The 17035-nt window shown below is 39.8% G+C and overlaps 1 protein-coding gene across 1 annotated transcript in view; it reads right to left on the minus strand.

Moving 5' to 3' along the window:
* Positions 1 to 17035, minus strand: part of LOC126262661 (neuronal acetylcholine receptor subunit alpha-10-like) — a 243878-nt gene that overhangs the window by 24454 nt on the left and 202389 nt on the right. The window contains exons 7-8 of the mRNA XM_049959431.1: positions 15454 to 15609; positions 9567 to 9733 (exon numbers count right to left, since the gene is read on the minus strand). Coding sequence (XP_049815388.1) covers positions 9567 to 9733; positions 15454 to 15609 — 323 coding nt within the window. The remainder of the gene's footprint in view (positions 1 to 9566; positions 9734 to 15453; positions 15610 to 17035) is intronic.

The following is a 17035-nucleotide window of genomic DNA, read 5'->3' on the forward strand; positions in this document are numbered from 1 at the left end:
TTTCGCCGCATGCACGTATAGTCCCTGATACAACAAATAGTAACGCACGGCAGCAAGGAAATAACTACGTACAGAGAAGACAGTATTTCAATTCCTATCGCAATGCACCGTATAGGAATGAGTATCACGACAGACGTAAAAATGATGAGCACAATTATCAGCGTACGTTTAACAACAGTCGGTCATATCAACAACAAAATCATCCGCAAGAACATATTCTCATGAATGAACCCGACAGTAGGTATCATCCAGAGCGTAATACGTCTGGAAGAAGTAATAGAACTGTTCAAATTGTAGAAATACCACAAAATCCTCCTGATAATAATAACACGTCAGATAGAATCTGACTAGATACTGTACAGGACGCATCTTCCAATAACACAAGCACTAGTTTTGACACGCTAAATGTTGTTCACGAGAATGTAATTACGTTTGACGACATCAGAGACACTCTTTTGCAGGAAAAACCAGTTATTCAGAAAATCATTTCACATCCTGTTATCGAAATTAAAATTGGTTCATCGAAATTTTCAGCAGTAATTGATTCCGGATCACCTATGTCAGTTATAAATGAGGAAACTTTTAACGAGTGCAACAAAGAGAATATCTATCCCACATTACCTTTAGGCAAAACCAAAGTGAAAGGAGCGGTATCGAGTAAAGGAGTGGATGTAAAATTACAGACGCATTTGTCATTTTGTATTGGAGGTCATACTTTTCATTCAAATTTTTGGATTGTTCCCTTGTTGACAACAGACGTTATTCTAGGCATGAACTTTCTGGTACAACACGACGCAGTGGTCGATTTTCAGAATTCCTATTTAATGTTGAAGGACGAAAATGTACAATTAGCTTTAGAGTTTCAGCACTCACTATCAGCAGAAGAACAAACAATTAACCGCACAGAGGTCATTTCAGTATCGCGTAACATAGACTGTAATCCCAAATTGTTCACGGATACGTACGTACATAACTATAACATTCCAGACGAAACCGACTACGACGTAATGCAGATGATTTCTGACAAAGTTGAACAAAGCAGTGCAAATACAGACGACGAACGAACGCAATTACACAAAATTCTTTTACAGCAAGCTCCAGTTTTCGACAACATTCCTGGTACTATGTCCGGATTTATGTATGAATTTCAAGTCAAGCAGCACGACACATTTAAAGCTAAGCATTACCCCATTCCGTATATTCATAGAGAACAAGTTAAAAAAGAGTTGCAGGATATGCTCGATCAAGGAATTATAGAACCAGCAGTTAGTCCGTACATAAACCCGCTACATATTGTTAAGAAAAAAGATGGCTCACTTCGGCTTGTACTTGATTCACGTCACATTAATGACATTATTATTAATGAAACAGATCGACCACAGACATTAGAGGAACTTCTACAGAAATTTCACGGTACAGCTATTTATTCTACACTAGATTTGAAATCGGGATTTTGGCAAATTCAACTTCATCCAAATTGCAGAAAATATACAGCTTTTCTCTGTTTTGGTGACTGTTATCAGTTTTGTAAATTACCATTCGGCTTAACTATTTCTTCTGCAGCTTTTATTCGCGGTTTGAACACAATACTTCCGACAGAACTTAAAGACAGAATTACGACGTACGTAGATGACATTCTTATTGCAGAAGCTAACTGGACTGAACACAATCTGATTTTAGAACAACTGTTGCAAACCTTTCATGCACAAGGACTTACAATTAATCTCAGTAAATCGCATTTTGGCAAAACTTCTATAAAATTTCTTGGACACGTAATTTCAGCAGAAGGCATCGCGCCTGATCCAGAAAAACTTCAAGCTCTACGTGACATTACTGTTCCTACAACGAAGAAACAATTACGCAGTTTTTTGGGCTTAATTAACTTTTTTCGTAAATTTATTCATCACTCTGCTTTAGACACGCCTAGATTATGCCAATTAACAGGTAAAAACACTATTTGGTCATGGGATAAGCAAGCACACTCTGAATTCGTGAACCTGAAACATGCTTTGTTGAATGCTCCACTTTTATCGCACCCAGATCTTACCAGAAATTTTTCTATTGCCACCGACAGTTCCAACACAGCTTTAGGCGTACATATTTTTCAGGAAATTGAAGAAGATGGCTCAACAGTAATTAAGAACATCGCATTTGCAAGCCGCATTTTGTCACCTGCTGAGCGAAATTATTCCGTTACTGAACTTGAAACATTATGTGTTGTATGGGCTTTTACGAGATTTAGGCACTTTCTTTATGGAAGACACACGACCGTTTACACAGATCACAGAGCTATACAATTTTTACTTTCAGCTAAATTCACTCACGACAGGTTAAGTAGATGGAAACTATATTTACAGGAATTTAATTTTACGATTGTTTACATTCCCGGCACACAAAATGTAATAGCAGACGCATTATCCCGTTCTCTCAGCAACAATCAGCAAGACGTAGCAACCAACTTCTGCAAAGCAAATTTCAGTGTTAAGTACATTCAGCAAGTAGCATTTGAAAATTTTATTTCATCGTCATTACAGAACATAGCACGAGAGCAAAATAAAGACAATGTGTGGAAAGAAATTAAACACCTTTGGCAAGATAAGAATAATGTTACGATTAGGAACCACTACACTGTACGCAATGACATTCTGTTTCGCCGCTCTCATCCTGACAGCAACAATTGGCTATTATGCATTCCTGACGAACTTGTTAACAAATTAATATGGTACACGCATTTAAGCTACGCACATTACGGAGCAAGAAAATGTTTTCTTATATTGAGACAGAACTGTTATTTTTCAAACATGGAAAAACGTATACGACGAGTTTTAGCGTCATGTAAAATTTGCCAGAAAGCTAAGTCTGACACCACTTCACATATTCCTCCATTATATCCCATTATACCTGTTAAATTAAGACATATGGCCGCAGTAGACATTTTTGGTCCAATTCCGAGAACTAACAGAGGTTTTTGCTACATCTTTGTCGATATTGAACTCACTTCAAAATTTGTTTCCTTCACTTCGTTACGTAATGCTACTGCCAAAACTGTTTCGAAAGCATTTGTAAAACATTTTCTATTTCATGTAGGGCATGTGATGAGAGTAATTTCAGATAATGGATCACAATTTCGTTCTGCTATATGGACACGCATGTTACGAGCTAGAAACATTTCTCCGATTTATATATCCAAGTACCACGCTTCTTCGAACCCTTGTGAACGATTAATGAAAGAAATTGGTAAACTGTGTAGAATATACTGCCACAAAAGACATGTTAATTGGGACACACACATACACTCATTCCAAGATGTAATTAATTCCATTCCAAATGAATCCACTATGCTATCTCCGTCTGTAATATTGAAAAACGTTGAACCACCAAACAAAATCAAAGAGTTAGTAAATTTTCCTAGATCACGTCGACTAAGACACCACGAAATAATTGACATTGCGCTGAACAACATCAAACATGCCGCAGAGCGCCGGAGAAGACAGCAAAAACAGGTTTGTAGACGCCGAGACTTTCACATTGGACAGAAGATATTAGTACGTACACACTATTTATCCAGCAAATTAAAAGATAAGTGCAGTAAATTTGAACTTCTATACGCAGGTCCATATCGGATTCGCAGCATTCCTCACCCCAATGTTGTACACGTCGAAACTTTGAGAACCAGAAAATCGAAAGGCAATCACCATATCTCCAATGTTAAACCGTTTATTGAATGAACATACTTTATGATTTATCACACTGTAATACATTTTCCAGATATTTATGTGAACAATTATTGATGATTATCGTATTTTTTCTTGGCAAGTGCCCGGCAAGGTAAGGTTAGCAGGTCGCTCTTCTTGTCGTTACACATCAGACCGTGCATATTTTCCAGATGAACTTACACATTTTTATGACCACTTATGCACTTATATTTATGTGACTACTTATTGATGATTATCGTATGTTTTCTTGGCAAGTGCCCGGCAAGGTAAGGTTAGCAGGTCGCTCTTCTTGTCGTTACACACTAGACCGTGCATATTTTTCCAGATGAACTTACGCATTTTATGAATAATTATGCAATTCTCTGTAGTGACGCATTAATTTTATCAAATTCTCTCTCCATTAAAGTCTTTAATTATCGCCTCTATTAACTACACTACATACAAGCTGAACACAACGAACGTCACATTTTGTCTTTCTTGTGTGTATAATTGTTTTCCTGTTTTGTTTGTATACATTATGAAACTAGTTAAGGTATAACGCACACCAGTTGACTTTGACATTTTTTTTTGCCCTATGATATCTCAACATCGTGACTGTTTTACATTTTCCTTTTTTTTTGCAGCTGCATTGTAATATTTTCTGTACATTTTCGCCTTTGAACACTGTCTATGCTTTTGACATATTACGTTTGCTGTCATGTTATGCTGTATGCTTAATTGTGTCACCATTAACCAGTCATTATTTAATGGGTATATGATTTAAATGCAAGACATTAATCTTTGTTCATCAGTTACAGAAAGAAATGATGCGTAAAGGAAATAAATTAAACAGAAATGGGAATTTCACCCACGGAATAAACGAAAGAAGATGCAATAACTTTATGAAGAAGAGTAAATGGATTAGGATTAACAAGAATATACTATACACATCGCAGAATAGTAGTCTTAACTAATTTTTTCTTTCAGAATACGAAGCGATTGATGCAAGCTGTCAGACAGAACTACACATCTTAGTTTTAAGTGATATAATATGCTAGAGATAAAGAATAGTTATGTGATGAATAATGAAGTGATTTTTGCAGATGATAATGAATGCTGATGAAGAATAATGATGAAGAATATGCTACTATGAATAATGAAGTTTTTTCTTTACAGGTGACGATGATAATGATGGAGTTATGATGATATGAATAATGAAGTTTTTTCTTTACAGATGAGGATAATGTTGAAGTTATGTATTTATGCTATGTAGTTATTTAAGTATTTGTTGCAGTTTGCTTTGACAGCAGGTGTTATATTGCATAGTAGGATGACTGAAGATTTTGGAAAGGACAGCTATGGAACACATTTTTTATACACATTTCACTACTTGTTAATTCGAAGTTCACTACTTTTCAGCATAGTCTACGTTTCTTCTTTCAGCTTAATAATCCGTTTTGTATTTTCCAGCAGAAGCTTTTCATGATACGTACCAAACCTGTTACTTATTATACCGTTCTAATACTTGCATTTTTATTTTTACCCATTTGTGTCTATAATTTATAAATGTGATCACATATACTGCCTTGTTTCATAACCTTGCTACAGCTGACTCATGACGAATGACGTTACCTATCCTCATTTGCAGCAATAGGTCAAAAGCAAATATTGTTATGCCTGAGCAATTAATTATCGATCCCAACGCAATGCATTGCTAACAAAAATGTATTATCAGTCCCAAATAATGATAGCAGTTTAAGAGAATTCTGTGTAATGCTGATCAGCTATGAATAATGTCACCTGAAAAAAGAATGCTACTGATTACTGTATTAAAATGACCAATGATTAATAATGCTTTGTATTTAGAAAATGAATGCTATTCATTGTTTTGTAAATAGGAAATGAATGCTACTGATTATGTTTTGTAATGCTACTAATTACGCTTTGTAACAAGGAATTGAATGCTACTAATTATGCTTTGTAACTGGGAAAAGAATGCTAGTGATTACTGTATTGAGATGATTACTGTATTTAAATGACCAATGATTAATTACTAATGCTTTGTAACTAGGAAATTAATGCTACTAATTACGCTTTGTAACAAGGAATTGAATGCTATTGATTATGCTTTGTAATTTGGAAAAGAATGCTAGTGATTACTGTATTGAGGTGATTACTGTATTTAAATGACCAATGATTAATTACTAATGCTTTGTAATTAGGAAATTAATGCTACTAATTACGCTTTGTAACAAAGAATTGAATGCTATTGATTATGCTTTGTAATTTGGAAAAGAATGCTACCGATTACTGTATTGAAATGACCAATGATTAATTAATAATGATTTGTAATTAGGAAATGAATGCTACTGATTACGGTATTGAAATGAGCAATGACAATGTTGTCTGTAAAACAATTAATGAACATTTTTGTGTAATACTACATAAATGGTACAGAAATGTTCAATAACTAGGCTATGGATACCGCAAACTACTAATGTAATCAAAACTAGTCTGTGATATAATGTCCTTCACCTTCTGACCTAACTACCTGGAATTATTGTAACATCCATTTGTCTTGTCCATCCTCATTATCATGGAGCACTATATTTGGTTTTTGCACTAATTCTACGTTGGTGTGCCTCTTAAGAGCGTGGTGTTGACACGACATGCTGTCCACCACCGTAAGCGACGAAGACGTTATTATGGTCCCACTGTTTGGTGTACCTGGCATACTGCCAAATGATAGCATGGAATATTACTACGACGTTTCAGTGTCTTGATACGCTGATAAATACTTCTGGGAACGGAACTGCAGATTGTATCACTTAGTGTTGTGATTCTGTGGAAAGATATGGACTTTCAGTGCAGCTGTGTGCAAACTAAAGTGCTACAACCATGATGCAATCCTTTCCTTTCCTATCCTAATAGTGAAAATCATTTTAGCTAACATCATTTATGTTCATGGCCTATACATTTTTTTCGATTTGTTGAACTCCAGTGCGAGTACACTTGTGTCACTTGTCGACATGATTTTCTGCCATTCTTTATTTGTTGTGAAAATACTAAAGACATTTTCGATTTGTTCTGAAGTGCAGTATGTGTGCACTCTTGTCATCTATATTGTATATACTTTTTGTGATTTGATGATTTTTCTACCCTTGCGTTTATTTGTTATGAAAATGTTCAAAAGTTTTCAGTACATGTGCACTTATGTGTTTTCTACTGAATTTCAGTGCCTGTGCACTTTTCTCATTTTTCAATATGATTTGTGCTTATTCTGTATACCTTTTATGATTTCGTGATATGTTTTATGTCATTTGTTATTCATTGTATATACATTTCGTCTTTTGCTGATATATTCTCCACTGCAGTGCATGTGCACTCATATCCTTTGTCAACATGATTTTGTTCTGAAAATGCTACAGAATCTTACAGTGCGTGTGCACTTTGTTATTTGTCAAATAATTTGTATATACATTTTTCTGATTTTCTGATACGCTCTCTACTCATTGTACTTATATTTTGTCTTGTCTGTAATGTTTTGTAATCAGTGCATGCGCACAACATTTAATTCATGTATTACATCCAAATATTTTGTAAATGTTAATTAATTTAAAGAAAAATTTGTTACGATGGCAAGTCCAAATGACTCACCATCGCTGCCAAATTTTTGCCCCCCCAGTGGAGGGTTATGAAACACGTATGTTGTGTGGCAGCGATGATGAGGCATTGTAGAATCTCTGACCAGAGCAGTTGCGCTCGAAGCGCAGTGCAGTACAGTAGTCTGTCGGCAGTTGTAGCCGAGTAGAGTTGCGGTCTAGTTGCCAGAGAGTTCAGTAGTGGTAGCCCAGAGCAGTCGGCGGGCGTCGGCACCGCAATGGTCGAGATACAGGATAAGGTATATTGTTAATTAGCATCGCGCTCAGCTAGTAACGTAAATTAACTGTTGTGTTAAAAAATCGCCCCCAATAATAATTTTGATTTAAAAGCAATTTTTAACAAAGAATCATTTGATTTCCTTCCATTTCCTTTAAACAAAAGAATTTCAATTAACTTCAAAAAAGAATTTAGTTATTGCGATGCATATGCTGCAAGCTATGGCGCGGAATAAGAGCAGATATTTCTCATGCAGTCATATTAAGGTAAGAAATTAATTTTGATTTTTTGCACAGGGCCAAAGACCAACATTTCGGTTAAATTAAGTTTGATTATCACTGTAGTTTCATTGTCATGGGGTCATCTTACATTTTGTGTTGAGAACTTATTCTTGGGTCAGATTGCTAATTTTTGCTTAATTGTCTTTGTCATTAACATTTTTGCGGGAAGGTTATATTTGGCTCCATTTCTATTAAGTATTGTCATTCGAATATTTTTGTGGGGAGGTTACACTACAGATTGGAAAATTGCGCAGGTCCCACCAGTGTTTAAGAAGGGTAGTAGGAGTAATCCATCGAACTACAGACCTATATCATTGACGTCGGTTTGCAGTAGGGTTTTGGAGCATATACTGTATTCAAACATTATGAATCACCTCGAAGGGAACGATCAATTGATACGTAATCAGCATGGTTTCAGAAAACATCGTTCTTGTGCAACGCAGCTAGCTCTTTATTCGCACGAAGTAATGGCCGCTATCGAAAGAGGATTTCAACTTGATTCCGTATTTCTAGATTTCCGGAAAGCTTTTGACACCGTTCCTCACAAGCGACTTCTAATCAAGCTGCGGGCCTATGGGGTATCGTCTCAGTTGTGCGACTGGATTCGTGATTTCCTATCAGGAAGGTCGCAGTTCGTAGTAATAGACGGCAAATCATCGAGTAAAACTGAAGTGATATCAGGTGTTCCCCAGGGAAGCGTCCTGGGACCTCTGCTGTTTCTGATCCATATAAATGACCTGGGTGACAATCTGAGCAGTTCTCTTAGGTTGTTCGCAGATGATGCTGTAATTTACCGTCTAGTAAGGTCATCCGTAGACCAGTATCAGTTGCAAAGCTATTTAGAAAAGATTGCTGTATGGTGTGGCAGGTGGCAGTTGACACTAAGTAACGAAAAGTGTGAGGTGATCCACATGAGTTCCAGAAGAAATCCGTTGCAATTCGATTACCCGATAAATAGTACAATTCTCAAGGCTGTCAATTCAACTAAGTACCTGGGTGTTAAAATTAACGAACAACTTCAGTTGGAAAGACCACGTAGATAGTATTGTGGGGAAGGCAAGCCAAAGGTTGCGTTTCATTGGCAGGACACTTAGAAGATGGAACAAGTCCACTAAAGAGGCAGCTTAACACTACACTCGTTCGTCCTCTGTTAGAATATTGCTGCGCGGTGTGGAATCCTTACCAGGTGGGATTGACGGAGGACATCGAAAGGGTGCAAAAAAGGGCAGCTCGTTTTGTATTATCACGTAATAGGGGAGAGAGTGTAGCAGATATGATACGCGAGTTGGGACGGAAGTCATTAAAGCAAAGACGTTTTCCGTCGTGGCGAGATCTATTTACGAAATTTCAGTCACCAACTTTCTCTTCTGAATGCGAAAATATTTTGTTGAGCCCAACCTACATAGGTAGGAATGATCATCAAAATAAAATAAGAGAAATCAGATCTCGAACAGAAAGGTTTAGGTGTTCGTTTTTCCCGCGCGCTGTTCGGGAGTGGAATGGTAGAGAGATAGTATGATTGCGGTTCGATGAGCCCTCTGCCAAGCAGTTAAATGTGAATTGGAGAGTAATCATGTAGATGTAGTGTTTATAAACCAGATAGGGGATATATGCTCGAGTGGTTTCTCTTCCATATCAGCAATGCGGTCCTTAGCCATCCCCTTGCAAATTCAGCTGTAGCCCAGGATCGGGTAGCCAGTCTGACAGTTACCTGCAAGCGGACGAAGGAGAGGCTGGCGGCCCAGAGGTCGAGCAGTCTGGTGGAGGACGCCCTGAGGATGGCCGGCGGCTCCGGGCAGGTGGCGACCAGCCAGCGGTGCGCCACTGACGTCACCAGCGTCAGCGTGCACAGGCCCAGCGAGTCGCGGACCAGCAGCACTGCAAGAGACGTGGCGCCCACGGTGTACAGTGTCCCTCTGGACAAGGAAACTGTATCTATGCATAGTTAGGGTCGCAGAAGCATCATGTCGGTGCCTCTCTCCGTGAACAGCATCTAGCCCTTTAACTGCTCTGGATGTGTTACCCACGCGCCGTTGTACCTGTCCCTGTCTGCTCTGAACGTCTTTATACGCGCCACCAGCCCTTCTACCTGGCACTCTGAACGAATCTACAGGGACAGGTACAAAGGCGCGCGGGTTAACACGTCCAGAGCAGTTGTTGTTGCAGTCTTCAGTCCTGAGACTGGTTTGATGCAGCTCTCCATGCTACTCTATCCTGTGCAACCTTCTTCATCTCCCAGTACCTACTGCAACCTACATCCTTCTGAATCTGTTTAATGTATTCGTCTCTTGGTCTCCCTCTACAATTTTTACCCTCCACGCTGCCTTCCAATACTAAATTGGAGATCCCTTGATGCCTCAAAACATGTCCTACCAACCGATCCCTTCTTCTAGTCAAGTTGTGCCGCAAACTCCTCTTCTCCCCAATCCTATTCAGTACCTCCTCATTAGTTATATGATCTTCCCATCTAATCTTCAGCATTCTTCTGTACCACCACATTTCGAAAGCTTCTATTCTCTTCTTGTCTAAACTTGTTATCGTCCATGTTTCACTTCCATACATGGCTACACTCCACACAAAGACTTTCAGAAACGACTTCCTGACTCTTAAATCTATACTGGATGTTAACAAATTTCTCTTCTTCAGAAACGCTTTCCTTTCCATTGCCAGTCTACATTTTATATCCTCTCTACTTCGACCATCATCAGTTATTTTGCTCCCCAAATAGCAAAAGTTCTTTACTACTTTAAGTGTTATCCCTCCTGCCTTACTGTGACTCTCATTCGATCACAAACAGAACCTGTATAACTTTTAGGTTTCTTCAAAAATAAACTGAACTTAGTACTAAATAAATTTCTGCAATACTATTCTATAACAGGATTAACTTTTTCCTTGCGTAGCTTATTATGAAGTTCATCCATTTTGCTCATTGATAGGTCTTGTGATAAATGCTGGCTCTTATCATTATCTACAGTATTGTAATGACTTGTCTCGGTCGGAAAAATTTAAATACGTTCCACATTAAATTCGATGGCGCTATCAGATACTCATGTTTCCCACATTCATCCTGCAGAACAACTGACGAAACAGAACTCAGTTGCTTCAATAGAATTCGTGATAACCTCTCATTACCAACAACATGAAAGTTGAGGAATTTGGTTTTGCATACTTTAACGTTACTATAAGGAAAAAATGCCACCACAACTAAATAATATACAGCTAATACCATTTAATATAATAACAAATTAATTAAGACTGTAAACCAGTGCCCAGCTTGTTAAATTCAATGAGATGGTATACACCTTAAATTTGATGAAATAAATATGTGATTGTTTTTATGACTGTCTTGTGAATTAGTATTTCCACGACGTTTCTTGATATTCATTACATGAACCATTCCTGAAATATGTACATTTTGCTGGTCGAAATCACTAATGGACCACGACGTGTCATGGTCATATGCTCCATCATTTGTATCGCCCAAACGTTCGAAACATCACATGCCACATTTACAATATTTGTATTGTAAACCACATTTACAGTATTTGTATCACAAGCCACATTTACAATATTTTTATCTCTTCGCAGATACAGATTTCCCACTTGAATTAACATACACTTGACACACATTTCTTTTCCTTTTTCCAGTGTTTTTCATTCACTGATCACAATTTCGCACACGTTTCCTTGTTTTTCTAATTATTTCACTATTTCCTTGCGTTATGTCACCCATCTTGAATGTTTACATCACATGGTACGAGCTATTTGTTCCGATTGGCTCCTTGGATATGGCCCTCTATGGCTCTTAAGGGAACTGTGATTTCATAGAGAGCGTTTTTCTCTTTATTATTATATCGCAGTATGAGGGATTTGGACCAAACGATCCATTTAGTGAAGCACTTCAATCAGCATACAATCCACAGATGACATCAGCTACAAAAACATGAAAACTGGTTTGAACCACTCTATCAGCCCTTCAACTATTGCCTCTGAAATAAAGTGTCATTTCTGTTTGCCTCACTGCATATTTGTTTCAGTTACCTTATTTACTATACTGCAGCAGTTCTTTCTATGTACAGTCCACGTTTCGTTGAGCTATGACAGCCACATATGCGAAAGCCACTTTCGTCCTTAAGTTTTGTTCACCAATGTACTTTCAGAATATACTTTTATGAAAGGTGATAACCATTAGTGAACAGTAATCATTAGTGAACAAACCATTTAATACAGGAAACAGACAGTATATACATGGTGAGTCAGGATCAAAGGTTGTTATTTATTTTCTGTACTATGAAACATTGTCATGTTTACAATGTACCACAGTAGTGTAGAGCCAGTTGAGACGAACGGTTTGATGCGATACCCTTGTGGTCTGTCAAGTCGGGAAACTACCAAAACTACATGAACTACAGCGCACGCGCGTCGAGCGAGTTTCTCAACATTCTCGCGCTCTCTTCGCACAAATCATTAGTTCTAGAGAAAAGAATGAATAGGGCCTTTTTTGTAGGAAATTAAACATAGTTTAATTTTCTACTGCGACCTGTTTTAGCTGGAGGCTGTAGTTTTCACGTTATTCAAGAAAAGTAATATTAAATGTGTTGTATCTCGGAAACCATTCGGAATATGGCATATGTCCATATGAAGTTTTTTGCCCAGAATCACTAAAACTATCACCCCTCAAAGCATGTACCTTTCCTCCTGACTCACCCTTTATATATATATATATATATATATATATATATATATATATATATATATATATATATATATATATATAAAATATATTAGAACGTGTTTAACACGTTCTAACACGGAAATTAATTACAGTATGAGGACCAAACTTGGTAGCATTAATGTCAAGGACATGGGGAAGAGAAATAATGCAGAATGTATTTAATTGGAACACTTTTAATGTCCTGCTACGGTAAATCATACCAGTACTGCTACAGAAGGGGCTTAATATGGCGTCCATGAGTGTTCAGAAGAGTCTGAAAGCGCAGGATTGTATTCTGCACAGTAGGACGAAGCATGTCTAAGGGTATGCTGACAACCTCTCTTGATATGCTGCTCTTCAGATCAGCCGATCATCAAGTTCCCCTGGTAAACCCTGCCCTTTAGGTAGCCCCACAGCCACAAACCACAGGGAGAGATATCAGGTGATCTTGCCAACCAAGCCATTGGAAACGACCGGCTGATAATTCGATCGTCTCCAAATGTGTTTCGGAGAAGCAGGTGAACTTCACGAACGATGTGGGGTGGGACCCCATCTTGCGTGAAAACTGTTTAATTCAATGCGACTCTATCCTGTACGGTGCGTATGACATGCTAGAGAAGCGTATCGCAGTAACGCTGGCCAGTCACACTGCATGTCTTTGCTCCCTAAGTGAAAAAACCTGCTCAAAAAAGAATGGGCCAGTGATGAACGTAACCGTGAAGTCACACCACACGGGAAACTACATGCACAATGACTGGAGGTGCAGATCCCCTCACTCGGCAATTCTGAGTGTTCACCTCACGCATCACAGAAAAATGAGCTTCGTCTGTCCATAGGATGGCTCAGGGCCAGCCCTCGTCAACTTCAGTCCTTGCGAGAAGTGGAGAGCGAAGTCAACACGCCGTTGGGCGTCCCGTGGTGCAAGCCTTTCAGCTGGCGATATTCGCGAAGTGCAGCTGCAGCATTACTGTTGTTTTGATAATAGAGCTTCAACAGTAATGCCCTGCTCCTTTTGTCCAAGCGCGAAAGGCAAAGGTCCCGAGTTCGAGTCTCGGTCGGGCGCACAGTTTTAATCTGCCAGGAAGTTTCATATCAGCGCACACTCCGCTGCAGAGTGAAAATCTCATTCTGGAAACATCCCCCAGGCTGTGGCTAAGCCATGTCTCCGCAGTATCCTTTCTTTCAAGAGTGTTAGTTCTGCAAGGTTCGCAGGAGAGCTTCTGTAAAGTTTGGAAGGTAGGAGACGAGGTACTGGCAGAAGTAAAGCTGTGAGCACCGGGCGTGAGTCGTGCTTCGGTAGCTCAGTTGGTAGAGCACTTGCCCGCGAAAGGCAAAGGTCCCGAGTTCGAGTCTCGGTCGGGCACACAGTTTTAATCTGCCAGGAACTTTCAATTAGTTTCCGTGTTATAACGTGTAAATAGGGAAGTTTAATTATAATCACCCCGTATATACACTACTGGCGATTAAAACTGCTACACCACGAAGATCACGTGCTACAGACGCGAAATTTAACCGACAGGAAGAAGATGCTATGACGTGCAAATGATTGGCTTTTCAGAGCATTCACACAAGGTTGGCGCCGGTGGCGACACCTACAACGTGCTGACATGAGGAAAGTTTCCAACCGATTTCCCATACACAAACTGCAGTTGACCGGCGTTGCCTGGTGAAACGTTGTTGTAATGCCTCCTGTAAGGAGGAGAAATGCGTACCATCACGCTTCCGACTTTGATAAAGGTCGGATTGTAGCCGACATTGCTGCTCGCGTTGGTCGAGATCCAATGACTGTTAGCAGAATATGGAATCGGTGGGTTCACGAGGGTAATGCGGAACGCCGCGCTGGATCCCAACGGCCTCGTATCGCTAGCAGTCGAGATGACAGGCATATTATCCGCATGCAGCCACGTCTCGATCCCTGAGTAAACAGATGGGGACGTTTGCAAGACGACAACCATCTGCACGAACAGTTCGACGACGTTTGCAGCCGCATGGACTATCAGCTCGGAGACCGTGGTTGCGGTTACCCATGACGCTGCACCACAGACAGGAGTGCCTGCGATGGTGTACTCAACGACGAACCTGGGTGCACGAATGGCAAGACGTCATTTTTTCGGATGAGTCCACGTTCTGTTTACAGCATCATGATGGTCGCATCCGTGTTTGGCGACAACGCGGTGAACGCACATTGGAAGCGTGTATTCGTCATCGCCATACTGGCGTATCACCCGGCGTGATGGTATGGGGTGCCATTGGTTACACGTCTCGGTCACCTCTTGTTCGCATTGACGGCACTTTGAACAGTGCACGTTACATTTCAGATGTGTTGCGACCCGTGGCTCTAACTTAATTCGATCCCTGCGAAACCCTACATTTCAGTAGGATAATGCACGATCGCATGTTGCAGGTCCTGTACGGGCCTTTCTCGATACAGAAAATGTTCGTCTACTGCCCTGGCCAACACATTCTCTAGATCCTTCACCAACTGAACACGTCTGGTCAATGGTGGACGAGCAACTGGCTCGTCACAATACGCCAGTCGCTACTCTTGATGATCTGTGCTATCGTGTTGTAGCTGCATGGGCAGCTGTACCTGTACACGCCATCCAAGCTCTGTGTGACTCAATGCCCAGGCATATCAAGGCTGTTATTACAACAGAGGTGGTTGTTCTGGGTACTGATTTCTCATGACCTGTGCACCCAAACTCTGTGAAAAGGTAATCACATTTCAGTTCTAGTATAATATATTTGTCCAATGAATACGCGTTTAACATCTGCATTCCTTCCTGGTGTAGCAATTTTAATGGCCAGTAGTGTATAAAGCGTGTGAATCTGTGGGTCGGTGGACGTTTTGACGTCAGAAATTGCGAAGCAGTGAAACACTCACCGATAGGCGGCACAGAGATGCCAGCTGGACCATAGATGGCGCTGGCGATGACTTGCAGGATAAACAGGTGTGCCAACACTCCGGCGGCCGCCAGCAAGGGACGCTGCGGCGTGGATGGCGGCAGAAAGTATGGCAGCAGTGTCAGTAGCGCCAACCCTGCAGAACAGCACCGAACAGCACACTCATCACATTCTGCGCCAAGACTAAGGAAGCACAGCATAGTAAATGAAATGATACGTAAGCCAGGTCGGCGCGTGCACTTGAAGCTGGTACTGTTCGCCAGATATCACACGTCTTACACGAGGAAGCTGTGGCGGCAATCATACAGCTCGTTGATACCTCCACAGCAGAATTTGATGTACTGGTAACTGCAGTGATGAAGAGATATACTAATAGTGCTTAAACAATTAGGCCAGGAAATGTGTAGCTTTGTTTTGAAAACTGAATCAATCTTAAGTATGCATTAGCAACAGGCTAACTGATATGTTTACTCACGAGAAAAAGAACGATGGAGATAACAACAGCGTAGAAGGGTAACTCGTAGACAATCCGATATCTGATTTCAGTACCACGGTCTTTTCCTAGGCATTGTCCTACCTGAGGCAGCTTACTCTGAGTTCCTCCGATTTTTAAACTTACTTAACCAATTATTTGTAGGGGATTTACTGTTTAGCCTCGATTCTGAGTAATGATGAAACTTGGCATTGCTGCTCAAAAAAACATTTTTAACCAGTTGTATATTTGAAAACGAGTCCGGAATTACATTCGAGGGGAGCAGGGAATGAAAGAATAAGCCTTATGAAACTTAAGTATTTACTGTGAAATAAAAACAAAAAAGAATCAAAATAAAGGAAGTCTGCTCGAAAGTGTACCTCTATACACGTCTGTGAAATCAAAATCTGCTTCTGGGTAATGTTCAGTACCATTTGTTCCACTCCATGTATTATGAAGCACTTCGATTCTCCTTGGCCATCCAGATGATGGTCAAAACATTGCTGCTGATGCCTGTTCGAAACTGGCCCTCCTGGAGTCATCTTGTGTGGGAGGTGGGTTCCTGGGTACGACGACGTACTATAAGTGTTGACTGGTATTAGTCATGCTAGATTGGGTTCATGTCATCATATACTGCAGATCATTGCATTCGGTTTGTAACACCACAGCTCTTATGCTGTATGGATTTATTTATTTATTTTTTTTTGCTTTATTTGATGTTACATTGTTGATCGTCTGTAAATGTGTTTGAATAGATAACACAAAATTGTATACTCTTTTCTTTGTTAAAACTTTGATGTCGTAGTTTGTTTCAATGCAAAGTAGTGTATCTGTACTGTAAATACTTTGTCCCATTTGGAGGGAACAAAACTTACTGTATATAATTGTAATCCTGTGTAAATAATTTTTTGTAGAAGTGTCAATATGTGAAAATGTTCTGTTTTATTTACTGTGTTTGTTTGCTGTTATGTAAGCTGCTGACCTTCACTTAGGGCTCTTAGTTATTCTGTATGTAAAAGGTGTAGTGGTTCCCCTCGGGAACGGAACTGTGTAGCGCGCGCAAATTGTGGTTGCCCTAAGTGGAAAAGGC

Source organism: Schistocerca nitens, chromosome 6 (assembly GCF_023898315.1).
Source record: "Schistocerca nitens isolate TAMUIC-IGC-003100 chromosome 6, iqSchNite1.1, whole genome shotgun sequence".
Lineage (NCBI taxonomy): Eukaryota > Metazoa > Arthropoda > Insecta > Orthoptera > Acrididae > Schistocerca > Schistocerca nitens.